The sequence below is a fragment of the Dendropsophus ebraccatus genome, chromosome 1, assembly GCF_027789765.1.
Source record: "Dendropsophus ebraccatus isolate aDenEbr1 chromosome 1, aDenEbr1.pat, whole genome shotgun sequence".
Taxonomy (NCBI): domain Eukaryota; kingdom Metazoa; phylum Chordata; class Amphibia; order Anura; family Hylidae; genus Dendropsophus; species Dendropsophus ebraccatus.
This window is the reverse complement of record NC_091454.1, coordinates 24,749,533-24,764,223: the sequence shown is the minus strand read 5'-3', so window position 1 is coordinate 24,764,223 and position 14,691 is coordinate 24,749,533. Positions and strand designations below refer to the sequence as shown.

General features: G+C 43.8%; 1 protein-coding gene across 1 annotated transcript in view; it reads left to right on the top strand.

Annotated features, from left to right (window-relative positions):
• The window catches only part of NDST1 (N-deacetylase and N-sulfotransferase 1), a 65,283-nt gene that overhangs the window by 25,818 nt on the left and 24,774 nt on the right, over positions 1-14,691 (top strand). Inside the window, exons 2-4 of the mRNA XM_069969112.1 lie at positions 2,825-3,623; positions 12,612-13,094; positions 13,203-13,290. Coding sequence (XP_069825213.1) covers positions 3,114-3,623; positions 12,612-13,094; positions 13,203-13,290 — 1,081 coding nt within the window. The 5' untranslated portion in view covers positions 2,825-3,113. The remainder of the gene's footprint in view (positions 1-2,824; positions 3,624-12,611; positions 13,095-13,202; positions 13,291-14,691) is intronic.

Genomic DNA, 14,691 nt, shown 5'->3' with positions numbered 1-14,691 from the left:
TATGCCCAATCCTTGAGTCTTGAGCCCCCCATACACATTAGCCAGCTTTCCAATTTTTCCCCCAATGTGTACGGGAGCCTTTCCAGTTGCAATGGCCTACAAAGGAAACTATATTTCCCGACTATCTCTTAACCCCCTCCCCCAATACGTTTATCACCATGCTACGGAATTGGCTGCGTTAAAACCAAACTTGTTCAATTCAGTTTTTCTTTTCTTTCGACATCTGTGACGGACATAAACATTTGTTCTTCATCCAACTTTGGCAAACTTTGATCCAATCTGTGCTTGGTGCATACTAGGAGTAATAGGAATTGCCTTGCAAAACGTTCTTCAGCGTGAAGAACACTCTAAGCACTCTCGTGATCAGCCGCCATTTTGGTGGATAGGTCACCCAGAGCTACAGTCAATAGCAGATGAATGTGATTGCTGAGACTTGTAGTTTCACTTAAGATGGGGGGGGGAGGGGCGCTTTTGCTTTAAACTGAAGCAATGAGTTTCAAGACAGGCGTTTTTGAGCCACCTAATTTTTCCGACACTAATTCCCAGTAATAAATGGAAGTTGGACTCGGGCAGTAATAACACTGTGGGCAGTATATATGAGTGTTAGGGCTGAAATTCCATTCATTAGTGTCAGGCCTGAAACATTTCAATGTCATAAATTGCCGGGTCTAATACTAGCTTGTGGCTAAATGCGAAAGACGAACAAAAGTAATATTCTAAAATGTGTATGGGGCTTTGTAATGAAATCCATCAGCAGATGTGGAGAGATGGTGTTGTGAGCTGTCAGATACGTTGGCACGACATTGACCACATAACCTTGCAAAACATTTAAACCCATGACTATGACCCATGCTATTGAGATGTGATTGTGTCTGTAGGCCTTGGGGTTATATCGGTCCTCTCAAAGTAGGTGAACCCATAAATATATATAGAGATCTTTACCAAAATAATCTTCACCTACCACATAATGGTGTGGTGGTCATGACTTAGGGTGGTATTACACGAAGCGATTATCGTTCGAATAATCGTTCAATCGGTCGTATTTCAACGATTATCTTTAAGTGTAATAGTAGACAACGATTAAACGACGAACGATTGGTCGTTGGTCGTTTAATAGGTTTTGGATCTATTTTTATCGTTTGTCTATACACATCGTTCGCACATCGTTCGTTTGAATAAGATGTCGTTAGCCGTTCCCTGTTCATTCGCAAATTGAAAGGGGAGTGTTCTTGAACTTTGTTGCTCCAATTCAACCGATAATCTTTCCGTGTAGTAAAACGAACGATTATTAGGCAACCGCTATTGCGATCGTTGGAGATCGTTTATCGTTAATTGAAAAAAATCGCTTCGTGTAATACCACCCTTACTGCCCCCATATACTTTTTATGAAAGTCAAACGAACCCACAACTGGGAAGGTGTATGGGAAACTCCCCAGTCTCCACTGACCCATGATGTTGGTAGAGATGGTGGTTGGTGTAATGGATTTTCACAGAGCTGTCTGGTTGAGACTTACTTCTCCCCAGTGAGAACATGGTAACATTTGAACGTGCTGAACTTCCATGTGTATGGGAAGGCCGGGAGAGATAACTGTCGACTGTATAGACAGCTTTGTACACCGTCATCAGCCAACAGCTGTTCCTCCCCGCCACCATACCATGCACATTAAATTTAGAGGGAGATGAGCATCAACCACTGCCAGGCATGTAAGTATCTCCCTTGAAAAAAACAGTCAGGAGAACGTCATGGCTGACTAAAATTGGCCTTATGTAATGTGTATGACCAGCTTTACATTTGTGGTCTTGAACAGTAACAAGTTAAAGGGGCATTCTTATCTAGGGTATGCCTTATGAGCTCAGGGACCCTCAATGAACATGAGTATGAAGGGGATGCAGCATTGGCAGTGCCAGTTTTCCCCCAGCATAATGGCAGTCTAGGCCATCTAAGTGAATGGGTTCCCTGCACAGCTGTGTGGTTGGGATGGCAACTGTGCAGGGAAAGTCTCAGAGGGAAGGAAAGGGTGGGGGTGGGGGGCCTGGGGGAGCAGCACAATGGCGGTAGACCCAGAGGTTGGACCCTACCGAATCATAAAATAATTGCATATCCTAGTGATAATGCCACACTGGATTACCCTTTTAAATAGACCATTGAAGAAGGATCCACCCTACATGTATACTGTTTTCTACCACCTTTGGACATTCTTAGAGATGAGCGAATTTAAAGTTCAGGTTTGCAAAACCCGTAACCCATTGCATTTGACTACCATCCCAGAGGGTGGAGAAGATGGATGTAGCCTTAGCCAAATGTTCAGGGTTTCGCGAACCCAAACTTAAATTCACTAATCTCTAGACATAGTTTATACGATTTTGACTATCCCAAGCTTTCTTTATCTGCAACTTTATACAAAGTTTCCTTGTGTGCCCCGTGACTTTTATAACCTCCTGGTCCCCATCTACCTTCGGAACTGAAAGGCCGGAGAAGGGAGGAAATGCAGATGCACAATTGCTTGTTAGCGGCACATCTTCTATGGTTTAGTCTTGGCTTCCGGCCTTATCTTTTTGTCTCACCATTGATGAAACCTGTTTAATGTTGCATGTTGTTCCTGGAGTTATATTTTTCTGAATATCTAAGGATTTACTGATGTTGTGAGTTACAACCGTTTTCATGTGTATGAGGAGAGATATGAGCGGATGGAGTGTCTTTCAAGCCTCCAATGTTACCGACTATGCTTGTTTGATCTACTGCTAAAGTTATCACTTGACTGAACTCTCGGAAAGTTGTTGGACCCCCCTTTGATGCTGATAACTTTGATGTTTTCTCTTACAGCCAATGAATTCCATCAACATCCTGCACCATTGCGATCCTGATTCCACAAAGAATGAATGACAGCCAGTTACACCTGAGCCTTTCTCCGGCACATCATCTCTCCAACACTGCCGGAGAATCCTGTGAGATACCCGCCTTGCGTCCCCGATTCATCCTAGGCTTGGACTTTCGATGGACATGCCATGGTGACATGAACAGGATGAGTTAAGGGTACTTTCTACATAACCAAGGTGTGTGGGCTTGTGTTAGTGAGTGCCTGTGCCGCTCCTCCTGAGAAGGTGCAAGGACCATGACCTTGCCCCTGAAGCCACGCCGGTTTGGGAGGCCAGTAAGCCCACAACTAGTTCTCTTACTTCTGTTTGCCTTCTGTCTACTGAGTGTTTTCATCTCAGCCTATTATCTCTATGGATGGAAAAGACTGGAGCCTTCGGGTGGTGATGCACAATCCCTAGACTGTGATGAGCCCAAGATTAGCCCTTCACGTCTGCTCCCTGTAAAGGCCATGAGATCAATGGACATGTCTAGGACTGACCCACTGGTGCTAGTCTTCGTGGAAAGCTTATATTCTCAACTTGGGCAGGAAATAGTGGCTATATTGGAGTCAAGCCACTTCAAGTATCGGACAGAGATAGCTCCAGGCAAGGGTGATATGCCTACGCTCACCGATAAAGATAGGGGGCGATTTGCACTAATTGTGTATGAAAATATTCTAAAATACGTCAACCTGGACGCGTGGAACCGAGAGTTACTGGACAAGTACTGTGTTGAGTACGGCGTGGGCATCATAGGCTTCTTCAAGGTAAGGTGGTCGTGGATTTATATGCTTCTATGTCTCTTCATTCTAGATTTTAGATCTTTGATACCCGGCCTCGAAGAACATGCATCCAGCGCCAGTACAATACAGGGCTATTTTAGTTCTCAGTGTCTGCTAGTTGTAGGATTGATGCCTTGAAATTCCCCAGTCTATGGAAATCTGGTTTCTCAAAGCATGGATGTGTTTCTTTTGTGGTCGACTCATTCGTTCTCTTTTCTTCTCTGTCCCCAAGACACAACTTATTTAGTCCAGTTGAGTGGCCTTAATCCTCTGACAAAGCTGTAAAAGGGACATTGTTCTTGGACCGGGGTCTTGCCGGACGGCCCCTTTCAGCTGATGTCTTTCCATTCATTCGGTTTCCCATCCTCTCCCTCCCAGTCTACCAGACAACACATGGCCTTTAAGTCCTATTTATCCTCAATGGGTTTAGACTTTTAGCTTTTATTTTCCAATTCTGTCCTTATCACGCAGAGTACATGATCTTACGGATGTTCTTGTGTATTTTATACTTATACATTGCTGGACATTATTTGTGTATACGGGCCGGAAAGTTTTGGTTTGCAGGTTTGATGAAAGTTTTATATCTGAGAATGTGATTTGTTATTTTATACTTTTATGTAGTCTTTACATCATGTATTGTACAATCCATTCATACCCAGCTAGGTTTGGAATCCATTAGCATTGTGCTGACCAGTTAACCCCCCGCAGCGTAACCAAGATCCCATAAAGTACTACACTCTAATGCGTTATAGTATTGCAGTTTTTCTGGGGGTTTTTATCCTTCTGTCATGCATGCTGTGAATACTACTCCCACAATGCCGTACAGTCATAAAATTGTCTGGTGAGCTAATCCAATGTTCACAAAAATGCAGTTAACCCCTAGATGTAAAGGGTAAGACCGTACGTTGTCTTATACATCCTTTAGATCCTAATGGATCATTGGTATGTTGGTTTAGCATCCAAAAAAGCTGCCACCTGTTCTGCTGGTAAGAAGTCATGTGCTATAATTGAGGGCCCCATAGAGTGCAGTAATCTGCCTGGGCAGGACCTATAGGAATGCTTATCCTGAGTGTCTGATACTTACACATGGTATTGTAAAAGACGGAACTCTGTAAAACTATTGGTGCCTATAGTAGTAGTTATCCCAAGGCAGTAGGATAGATGAATCTCGGCACTCACCAAGTAGAATAATGCTTATTTATTTAGTGCAATTCAAGCAGGTACAGGGAGGACACGTTTCGGCTAGTGAAGCCTTCTTAAGCTACACTACAGCTACACTGGAGCTGATAAAGGCTACACTAGCCAAAACGCGTCCTCCATGTACCTTCTTGAATTGCACTAAATAAATAAGCATTATTCTACTTGGTGAGTGCCGAGATTCATCTATCCTACTGCCTTGGGATTCAATTCAAGAAGGTACATGGAGGACGCGTTTTGGCTAGTGTAGCCTTCATCAGCTCCAGTGTAGCTGTAGTGTAGCTTAAGAAGGCTTCACTAGCCGAAACGTGTCCTCCCTGTACCTGCTTGAATTGCACTAAATAAATAAGCATTATTCTACTTGGTGAGTGGCGGGATTTATCTATTCTTCTGATACTTACACAGGCTGAGCAGTAAGGGCCTATTGGTTTTGATGCTGGGTGATGACCAGAAGAGTCAGCTCACTTGGCATTTGAATACTGGTGTCTGAAGAAGTTGGATATAGTCCTAGGGAGTGTGGGAAAACTTGGATAGAGCCTGTAGCTGTATCCATGTTTTCCATAATTTACATAAATCCCAATTACTTTAATGACCATAAGCATGCTGGAGTCAGACTGAGAAGGCTTAGAGCTGAAATGGACTTCCTCTTTAATTCAAGAAGAAATAACAATGGCATTGTGCTAAAGAATTCTTATTTTATAGGGTATATAGGTATGGCTAAAATAGATATGTAAGGTTTGCTAACTGACCCTCTCAAACACCTTCCAGCACCTTGACGACATCATGTGTCAGAAGTGATTAAAGGGGTACTCCGGAGGAAATGTTTTAAAATAAACCGATGTCCGATTTGTAAATTAGTTCTATTTAAAAATCTGAAGTCTTCCAGTACTTATCAGATGTTGTATGTAATGCAGGAAGTGGTGTATTGTTTCCATTCTGACAAAGTGCTCTCTGCTGCCACCTATCAGATCAGGAGAAGTTTTCTATGGGGTATTGCTACTTCTCTGAACAGTTCCTGACAGGGACAAAGATGGCAACAGAGAGCACTGTGTCAGACTAGTAAGAATACACCACTTCCTGCAGGACATACAGCAACTGATAAGCACTCGACAACTTGAGATTTTTTAATAGAAGCAATTTTCAAATCTTTATAACTTTCTGGTAAAGGTAGGCTTGCATACATTTTTTTTCCTTTGGCGTTTTTTCCTTTTTTTTTTTTTTACACTTTCATTTACTGTAAAATATGCAATCATTAGATTGCATGTACTGATCTATGCTATGCCATAGCAAAGCATAAATCAGTGTTATCAGCGATCCGACAGGACGGAGGTAAGGAGCTTACCCCCGCCTGTCTGCACATGCGATCGGGAAACCCGATCACTTAGTGACAGATGCTTGATCTGTCACTGAGCACCTTAAATGCTGTGATCGCTGTAGATCACGGCGTTTAAGAGGTTAATGAGAGTCAGCTGCGGGATCGCAGCTGACTCTCATTACCTCCGGCCCCGGACACTGATGTGAGCGGGATCGCTCTCACTGCAGCAATCCCGCTCACATCAGGAAGCCCCTTCAGTGTCAGGAACGTATATATACATTTCTACTGCACAGGGTATGTGCAGTAGGAACATATATATACAGATTACTGACTGGAAGGGGTTAAGGGAACCAGTCATCATGAAAATGCTACATAAGCTATTAGCATCATTTTATAAAGCTGGAAGAACGGAGCAGATTGATATATATCTTTAAGGGAAAAGATTTTGTATAAATTATTGATTGAAATTTCCAAAGAGTCGAGTCCATTGAGTGACACCGCCCACTGGACTCCTTACCACAGAATGATCAGGGATTTATACAGAATATTTTCCCACAAAGTTATATATCAATCTGCTCAGTTCTTCCTGCTCTATAACATGATGCTGATAGCTTAGGTAGCATTTCATGGTGACATGTTCCCTTTAAAGACTGGGCTCCTGGTCAGACAGGACAGAGAGAGCCTGCTATGTTAGCCTGGGGCCCAGTAAAGTTTCGTAGGCCTTCCATTCCTATATTAGGAATATAGGTTGTATTCTGTCAATAATGCTTTGGTATATGGATTATACCAAAGCGCTGTATAAGCAATAAAAAATGTAGCACATTAACTAAAATTATCCAAAGTTTTATAAAGTTTAGAAAAAGTGACAGACTGCAGAACTGTGAAAAAAGACCCATATATAATCATGTCTCATTATAAGCCGAACAATCATTTGGCTATCTATGAACCTGGTCTATCAGGTCTATGATAAGCCAAACCTTTAGGTGCAGCTATCTGACACTACTGGTGCTTCTTAAAGAACATCAATCCGATTATCAGGAGGAATGAAATAATATAGACTGCAGGCAGCCATTGTGATCTGACATGAAGAACTTGCATTGATAGAATCTAAGAAGAACCCTGAAAGGTTAAGCCGCGGTAACACATTTAGGTGTCCACCTGGCCCGACCCTGGAGTTGTCACCATCGAGTAAAGTATCTGAGCTATGGAGGGCAGTTGTTCTCTCCATACCAAGAATTCATTCCTTGCGGAGCCGATCATTGTTAGCACATCTAAAATATTCCGGATGCTTCCAGAACCTCATTGTTGCAGAACGTCAGGCTGAGCGCACGTGTAGCTCCATTGTATAGAGCGTATCTTGAGGCTGACAGTATTGGCACAGCAGTATAGACGTTCTTTATTCACGGAAATGTTTCATCCACGTTCGTACTATATTCAGATATGGAGATGTTTCGTCTATGAAATTTTACTTTGCTGCTAGAGTATATGTTGGGATATTTTGTATTTTTATGGTATTTCAGCGTATATACGAGATCAGCGAAAACATGATGCGAATTTGGGCCTTTATACCGCAGAGACCAATAGAGCTAATATTACCGCCATACAGTAGTCGCATACCAGCGCTCTATGGAGTATAATCGTGCTGTAAACCCCATATAGATGAGTATGGTACAGATAAATCCAGTGACTCATAGGTGATAAAATGACTCACTTCTCCAATCGGAGTTCTTTATTTTCCCATCTCTCTCAGTTTGACCCTGACCACTATGAGGATTTACAGTCATGACGCGTCTCTGCAAAATTTGCTGCCCAGATGTCTTTGACTCCTCGCTTTTCCAGCACCTTCCTCGTCTCTCGTACTAAGTACTCATTAGTGGTGTGCTACTATAATAGTGCCACGCAGATAGTGCCTCCAAAAATAAGTGGGGTTAGTGCCCCACACTGTAATACTGATCACTTATTGACTCACGTAGTCAGAATAAAGCCCTCTATTGTGTCCATACATCAATAGTACCCTCTTTGTGCTCTGCACAGTGTTGGTACCCTCATACTGTAACAGTGTCCCTATACAGTAACAGCCCCCCTATTCAGTAATTGAGTTCCATTGTGCCCCCACACTTTCATAGTACTCTTTGTATGGCATACCCTGATAGTGCCCCCACATAGTACTGGTACCCTCTTAGAACCCCTCACATAGTACTCATGCCTCCTTACACCAAAATAATTAAATTAGTACTCACCCAACCCTTTTACCACAACAAGCAAAGCAAATTTTGCAGTCCTGTTAAGGACACAAATGAAGTCAAATACAATGATGGAAAAGGGTTGGCTTCTTTCTCAACCATTAGGGCCCGTTCACACTACGGAATAAGCCGAAATTCTGTGCGGAACTCCCACTCGCGGGCTCGGCTCGAATCCTGCCTGCTATCTGTTTGAATGGGAGGGTTTGCGCGCCTCCCCTCTCTGCTCAAAGAACTGATAGATAGCAGGCGGGATTCGGGTCTGAGTCCACGCGTGGGGGGGTTCTGCACAGAATTTCGGTGCCGATTCCGTAGGTGAACGGGCCCTTATATTTAAATGTAGCTGCATCGTGAGGTAAGTAGTCACATGTCGAGGCTCACAGGACAGTGGGGAAGAGACCAAAATCTGGAATTGTCCTGCTAGATCCAGGATGGTTGGGAGGTATGACTCCACATTTAGGTTCTATAGGTCCTGTACTGTGTGATGTCATAAGATACGGCTACGACGTTAGAAGATTAGGTGGTGGTGTTCCTGTAACTGTCAGGGTGGCGGTTTAGCAGCTGCTATAGGGCCCAGCAGTTGTTTAGGGGGTCTCTATGTTCAGTAGTTGGTGTTGAGGACCTTCGGTTACTAATGGACATCCGAGGACAGAAAAATAAAGACAAGGGGGGAGATTTATCAAGCCTGGTGTAAAGTGAAACTGGCTCAGTTGCCCCTAGCAACCAATCCGATTCCACCTTTCATTTTCAAAAGAGTCTGTGAGAAATAAAAAGTGGAATCTGATTGGTTGCTAGGGGCAACTGAGCTAGTTTTGCTTTACACCATGTTTGATAAATCTCCCCAATGTGAACTGAGCGACGAATGACACCCAGTTTTTGAACCTGCCAATGGTGCCCATTATGAAGTGAGGCCCTTGTAATGGTCTCTTGTTTGTTCCAGGGCCAGTGAGTTCTCCCTCCCAGTATAGAACCGTGTAACCGCTATGAGTGTGTGTTGCACAACATGAGGCCTGCCGATGTCATCAGATTTCTGTGTAACCAGATCTGCCCTTTAACAGTCGGACTATGTAGGGCCACCTGTTTACATAACTTTTCATAAGTAATCCTGCGGACTCCGCTCCGCTGAATGGAAAAATAAACAGATTTTATCCTTCCTTTTGAAATTCATGTATATGACATAATATGCTGCCATGTTCTGCATGACTTGGCGTCTCCCCCCTCTTCATGTGAACGGACGGAAAGGACTGAAATCCTATAAGTTCTTTAATAGTCGTCAGCGTTGTGGTTATCGCCACATATTTCTATCTAAACTATCCTCTTTCTGTTGCAGTGTTATATCTGTATAGTTTCTGAACAAGGCTCTTTAAGCCCTAAAAATCTTTCACCACCTAGACTGGAAACTTGGTAGACAAGGCTACATATGGTGCCCCCTCTATTCCATCCCTCACATGCCGTGTACATTTTTTTTAAAGGGGTTGTTCACAAATTTTTCCTTTTTTTCATATCAACTGGTGCCAGAAAGTATCAGAGATTTGTAATTTACTTCTATTAAAAAATCTCAAGTCTTCCAGAACTTATCAGCTGCTGTATGTCCTGCAGGAAGTGGTGTACTCTATCCAGTGTGACCCAATGCTGCTACCTCTGTCCATGTCATGAACTGTCCAAATCAGTAGCAAATTCCTATAGAAAACCTCTCACTGGAAAGAGTGTACCACTTCCTGCATGACATACAACAGCTGATAAGTACTGGATGAATTTAAATTTTAGTAGAAGTAAATTACAAATCACTGGCACTTTTTTGTCACCAGTTGATTTGAAAGAAAACATTTTTTTGTGAACTACTCCTTTAAAGGCAACCATTCATGACCCACACTTTTGGCCCGGTCTGTGACTGAAAGCATTTAGGGACAATATTCTACGTTTAATAAGATCCATAGAAAATATTTATGCAGTAAGCTGGTCATCTTTTTTTCTAAAAGAGATGAATTAGACTTTAAGGTGTACCCTGGAGAAGGAAAAAAATGTTTTCAAATCAACTGGTGGCAGAAAGTTAGGTTTGTAAATTGCTTCTATTAAAAAAAATCTCAAGTTTTCCAATACTTGTCAGCTGCTGTATGTCTTGCAGGAAGTTGTGGATTCCTTCCAGTCTGACTCAGTGCTCACTGCTGCCACCTCTGTCCATGTCAGGAACTGTCCAGAGAAGGCAAGGTTTTCTATGGGAATTTACTACTCTGGACAGTAGAAAGAGGTGAGAGAAGATAGTACTGTGTCTGGCTGGAAGGAATACACTACTTCCTACAGAACATACAGCAGCTGAAAAATATTGGAAGGATGGAAATTCTTTATTGATTTGACAACAGTTTTTGCTCGGGAGTACTGTTTTAAGCTAAGTCTAAGGACAAACACATGTTTTACTGACCATCTGTTTCGGGGAGATCATGTGTGTCTACTAGAGATGGGCAAACTTCGAGCATGCTCTCATTCCTGGAAAGTCCTGAGAGTTCTCGAAAACATGAATACAGTCTATGGCTGTATACATGTTATCCAGACAGCCTGTGGCTGCATTCACATGTTCCGCGTTCCGCCTGTAACGGACTTCTCTCTCCGCCCAGGTAGCATCTGTGATAAGATGCTGGGGGCGGGGGAACTGTACAGATATGTGCCACGCTGTAATGACAGAGCCACGTGGCTGATTCACTACAGCGCAGCGCATATCTGTACAGTTCCCCCGCCCCCAGCATCTTATCACAGATGCTGCCCGGGCAGGGAAGAGTCCGTCACAGGCATTCCACATCCGTGTTCCATGCGGAACACGGAACGTGTGAATGCAGCCTTAGGGTGGCATCCAGCTTCTTCAGCCACTGGTAATCGAATGCAGAACATATGGATTTGGACAAATCTAAGCATGCTCCGTTTACTCATCTCTAGTGGCCATCTCAATGGCAGACATGGTAGCCATTCATCTGGGATCACATGAGAATACAAGATAATGTGGCTATCCATCTTTACTAACTATTAGCTAGCTGTTCATCCTATATGCAGGCGGGCTCACTGTGGCCAAACGCGCCTATGTTCTGAATGGGGAACGTGAAATAAATAATTGGCTGACACGTTAGATGGTGGCTTATGTCTTGAGAAGAAACAATCAAGCAGTAAAGCTGCCTGATCAGTATGCCTGATCCTTCTTACCCCAATATCATATGGCGCACCCCTATGATGATGGGGAACTGATGGACTTCCCCATTCCCCGTTTGGACAGAATTTATCCAATGCTTTTCGGCCCAGCCCAGGATTGGCACATACTTCTATAATATGCTGTGACCCATAGTCATCTGGTGGTAATGCGTTACCACGAGACAAACACACTGGTGAAACAGATTCAGCGCAATACAGTCATATGGCAATGCTAAGCACCTGCATGGAGGCAGATGAGAGGAATAGCTTGTGGCCGACAGCTATGGCCATCTTGAAAGTCCTGGTGGTAACGCAACGGTTTCTACTGCGTGCAACGTCTCAACCAGAATCTCAAAGCTACAAAGACTATGAAACTCAAGGATTCGGTGTTAAGTTTGTAGAACAATAAGGAAACGTTTTTGCCCCTTAAACCAAATTGACTATCTTATTGCACCCCAACGCACATCCTTCCTCTTCAAAGATCATCCATTTGAGGTCAGCATTGTAGTTTTCCTCCCCGTTATATTTCAGCTGGAGATGACTTTCAGTTTTGTCTCCACCGATAAGACATTCTGGGGGTGTTGTCGGCACACGAGCGCTTCCTCTTTCTAGGTGTGATGTTTGTCAAGAAAAAGTGATAAAAAAAAATCATCTGTAATTTTTGCTACTTTGCTGCAAATGTTTTTCTTTGTTGTCACCTGAAGCCGCTTTGTGGTTTGTCCCATGTGAGAGCAGGTGTGAATATTTCTGGTGCTGGGTAAGCAAAGCCGTGTATTTGTGCCTGAGCGTCATCTCCAGTGTAAACAGAAATGGTGCTAAACTGTTGGTGTCAATGGAAGAGGACGGGGCTCGGTAGGAGATGGACGGGCATAAAGGATTCTGTGTATATATAGAATTAGATTCTTGATGTATAGTATAGGCTCACACTACAAAGTAAGCCTTATTCCTGCTGCTTGGTTCTTGGCGTGCTGACCAGGCATTATTGTGCCAAAAAAAAAGCTGCGGTCATGGCTACGTTACACATAAATTTCTTTCTTTTTACCACAGGCCAATGAAAACAGCCTACTGAGCGCACAACTTAAAGGATTCCCCCTATACCTTCACTCCAATCTAGGCCTCAAGGACTGCAGTCTCAACCCTAAGTCTCCTCTCTTGTATATAACCAAACCCAACCAGGTGGAAAAGGGCGAGCTACCGGGAGAAGATTGGACCGTTTTCCAGTCTAATCATTCCACCTATGAACCGGTTCTTCTTGCCAAGACTAAGTCTGCCGAGACCATACCTCACCTGAGCGTGGACGCGGCCCTACACACGACTGTGGTTCAGGATCTCGGACTACATGATGGCATCCAGCGGGTGCTTTTTGGTAACAACTTGAACTTTTGGCTCCATAAGTTAGTATTCGTGGACGCTGTGTCATTCCTGACTGGAAAGAGGTTGTCTCTTCCACTTAACCGATATGTACTGGTCGACATTGATGATATATTCGTTGGCAAGGAGGGAACCCGCATGAAAGTAGAAGACGTGAAGGTAGGAGCCATTCTATTGGTTTTTAGTAGTCTGTTTACGTCGTCTTGTTCTGGATTAGACTTTTGTTGAGTTTGTATCCGAAAGTGACAGACCCACATTTCTTTCTAGGCCCTCTATGACACCCAGAATGAGTTGAGAGAGCACATCCCCAATTTCACTTTTAACCTTGGCTTTTCTGGAAAGTTTTTTCACACTGGTGAGTTCTATAACTGAAGGACTTCTGATTATCATTAGTACTTACTGCATCCAAGTCCTCATCATTTGGCTGTGTCCAGATGGAACAAAAATTCTGCACATTTTCCATCAGGATTTACGGGCAGGAAATCTGAAGTGTTTCTGATGGTAAATCCACAGAGACAACTCCACTTCAAATCATGCGGACTTTCATGCGGATTGGTTCATGACTTTAAAGGGGAACTTTCAGCATGTTGGACGAATCTAAACTGGTTATATGTCCCTACTGTACAGGAGACGCAGAGAAGGAAGTATGTGTCTTATCTTCCTCTTTAGCGCCTTTCCGGTGCAGTTAGTAGTAAGCTCCACAGTCCATTAAGACCATGAGTCGTACTGGGGCACCTGTTAGGAGCACTGCCCATCCCCATAGCGCCGATCCACCCCTGCTGGCCCGCCCCTTTCTAATTATATTCAATCGCCTCCTAACTGGTGCCCCAGTGCTCCTAATGGTTTTACCGGACCATGGAGCAAAAGACTAACTGCACCAGAGCGGTGCCGAGGATGAAGGTAAGACACATACCCTCCCCCTCTGCGTCTCCTGTGCAGTAGGAACATATCAGCAGGTTAGAGTCATCTAACCTGCTAATAGTTCCACTTTAAATTTCCTGTTAATGCAGCAGAATCTGCAACAATGCGTTATATTGTGGATTTCGAGCTCTTCATTGAAGTCATGGAGGAAAATAACCTTGTGAATGAGTCTAGTCAGGTTACAGACTGCAGACCGTGGAGTGAGGGTATAGACTGCAGCCTGTATAATCAGGTTACGGGCTGAAGACTGTGTATAGTCAGGTTATAGACTGCAGTCTGTACAGTCTGGTTTTCGGCCTGCAGGTCGGCTCTGGTCAGGTTTATGGCCTGCAGACTGGCTCTAGTTGGGTTACGGCCTGCAGGCTGGCTCTGGTCAGGTTATGGCCTGCAGGTTGGCTCTAGTTTGGTTACAGCCTGCAGACTGGCTCTAGTTGGGTTTACGGGCTGAAGGCTGGCTCTAGTCGGGTTACAGCCTGCAGACTAGATCTAGTCGGGTTAAGGCCTGAAGGCAGGGTCCCATTGGGTTCTCTTGTGTTGTCCATCATTTTGACCAAAAGAATAGCACTGCATGGATAAGATCAGACAGCACTTCCAACAGGGGCTCATAGCAGAGCCTCTTACAATAGTATGATTTCAGCCTAAATAGGACTAGTTCTTCTAAACCAGGGATGGAGAACCTGCGACCCTCCAGCTGGTACAAAACTGCAATTTCCATCATGCCTGAACATAATGGGAATGGTAGTGTGGCAACAGTTGGAGGGCAGCAGGTTCTAAAGCCCAGTACACTTTTAGAAATTATAAAACCTTTGGTAGGGGCCTAACATACCTGGTTGGT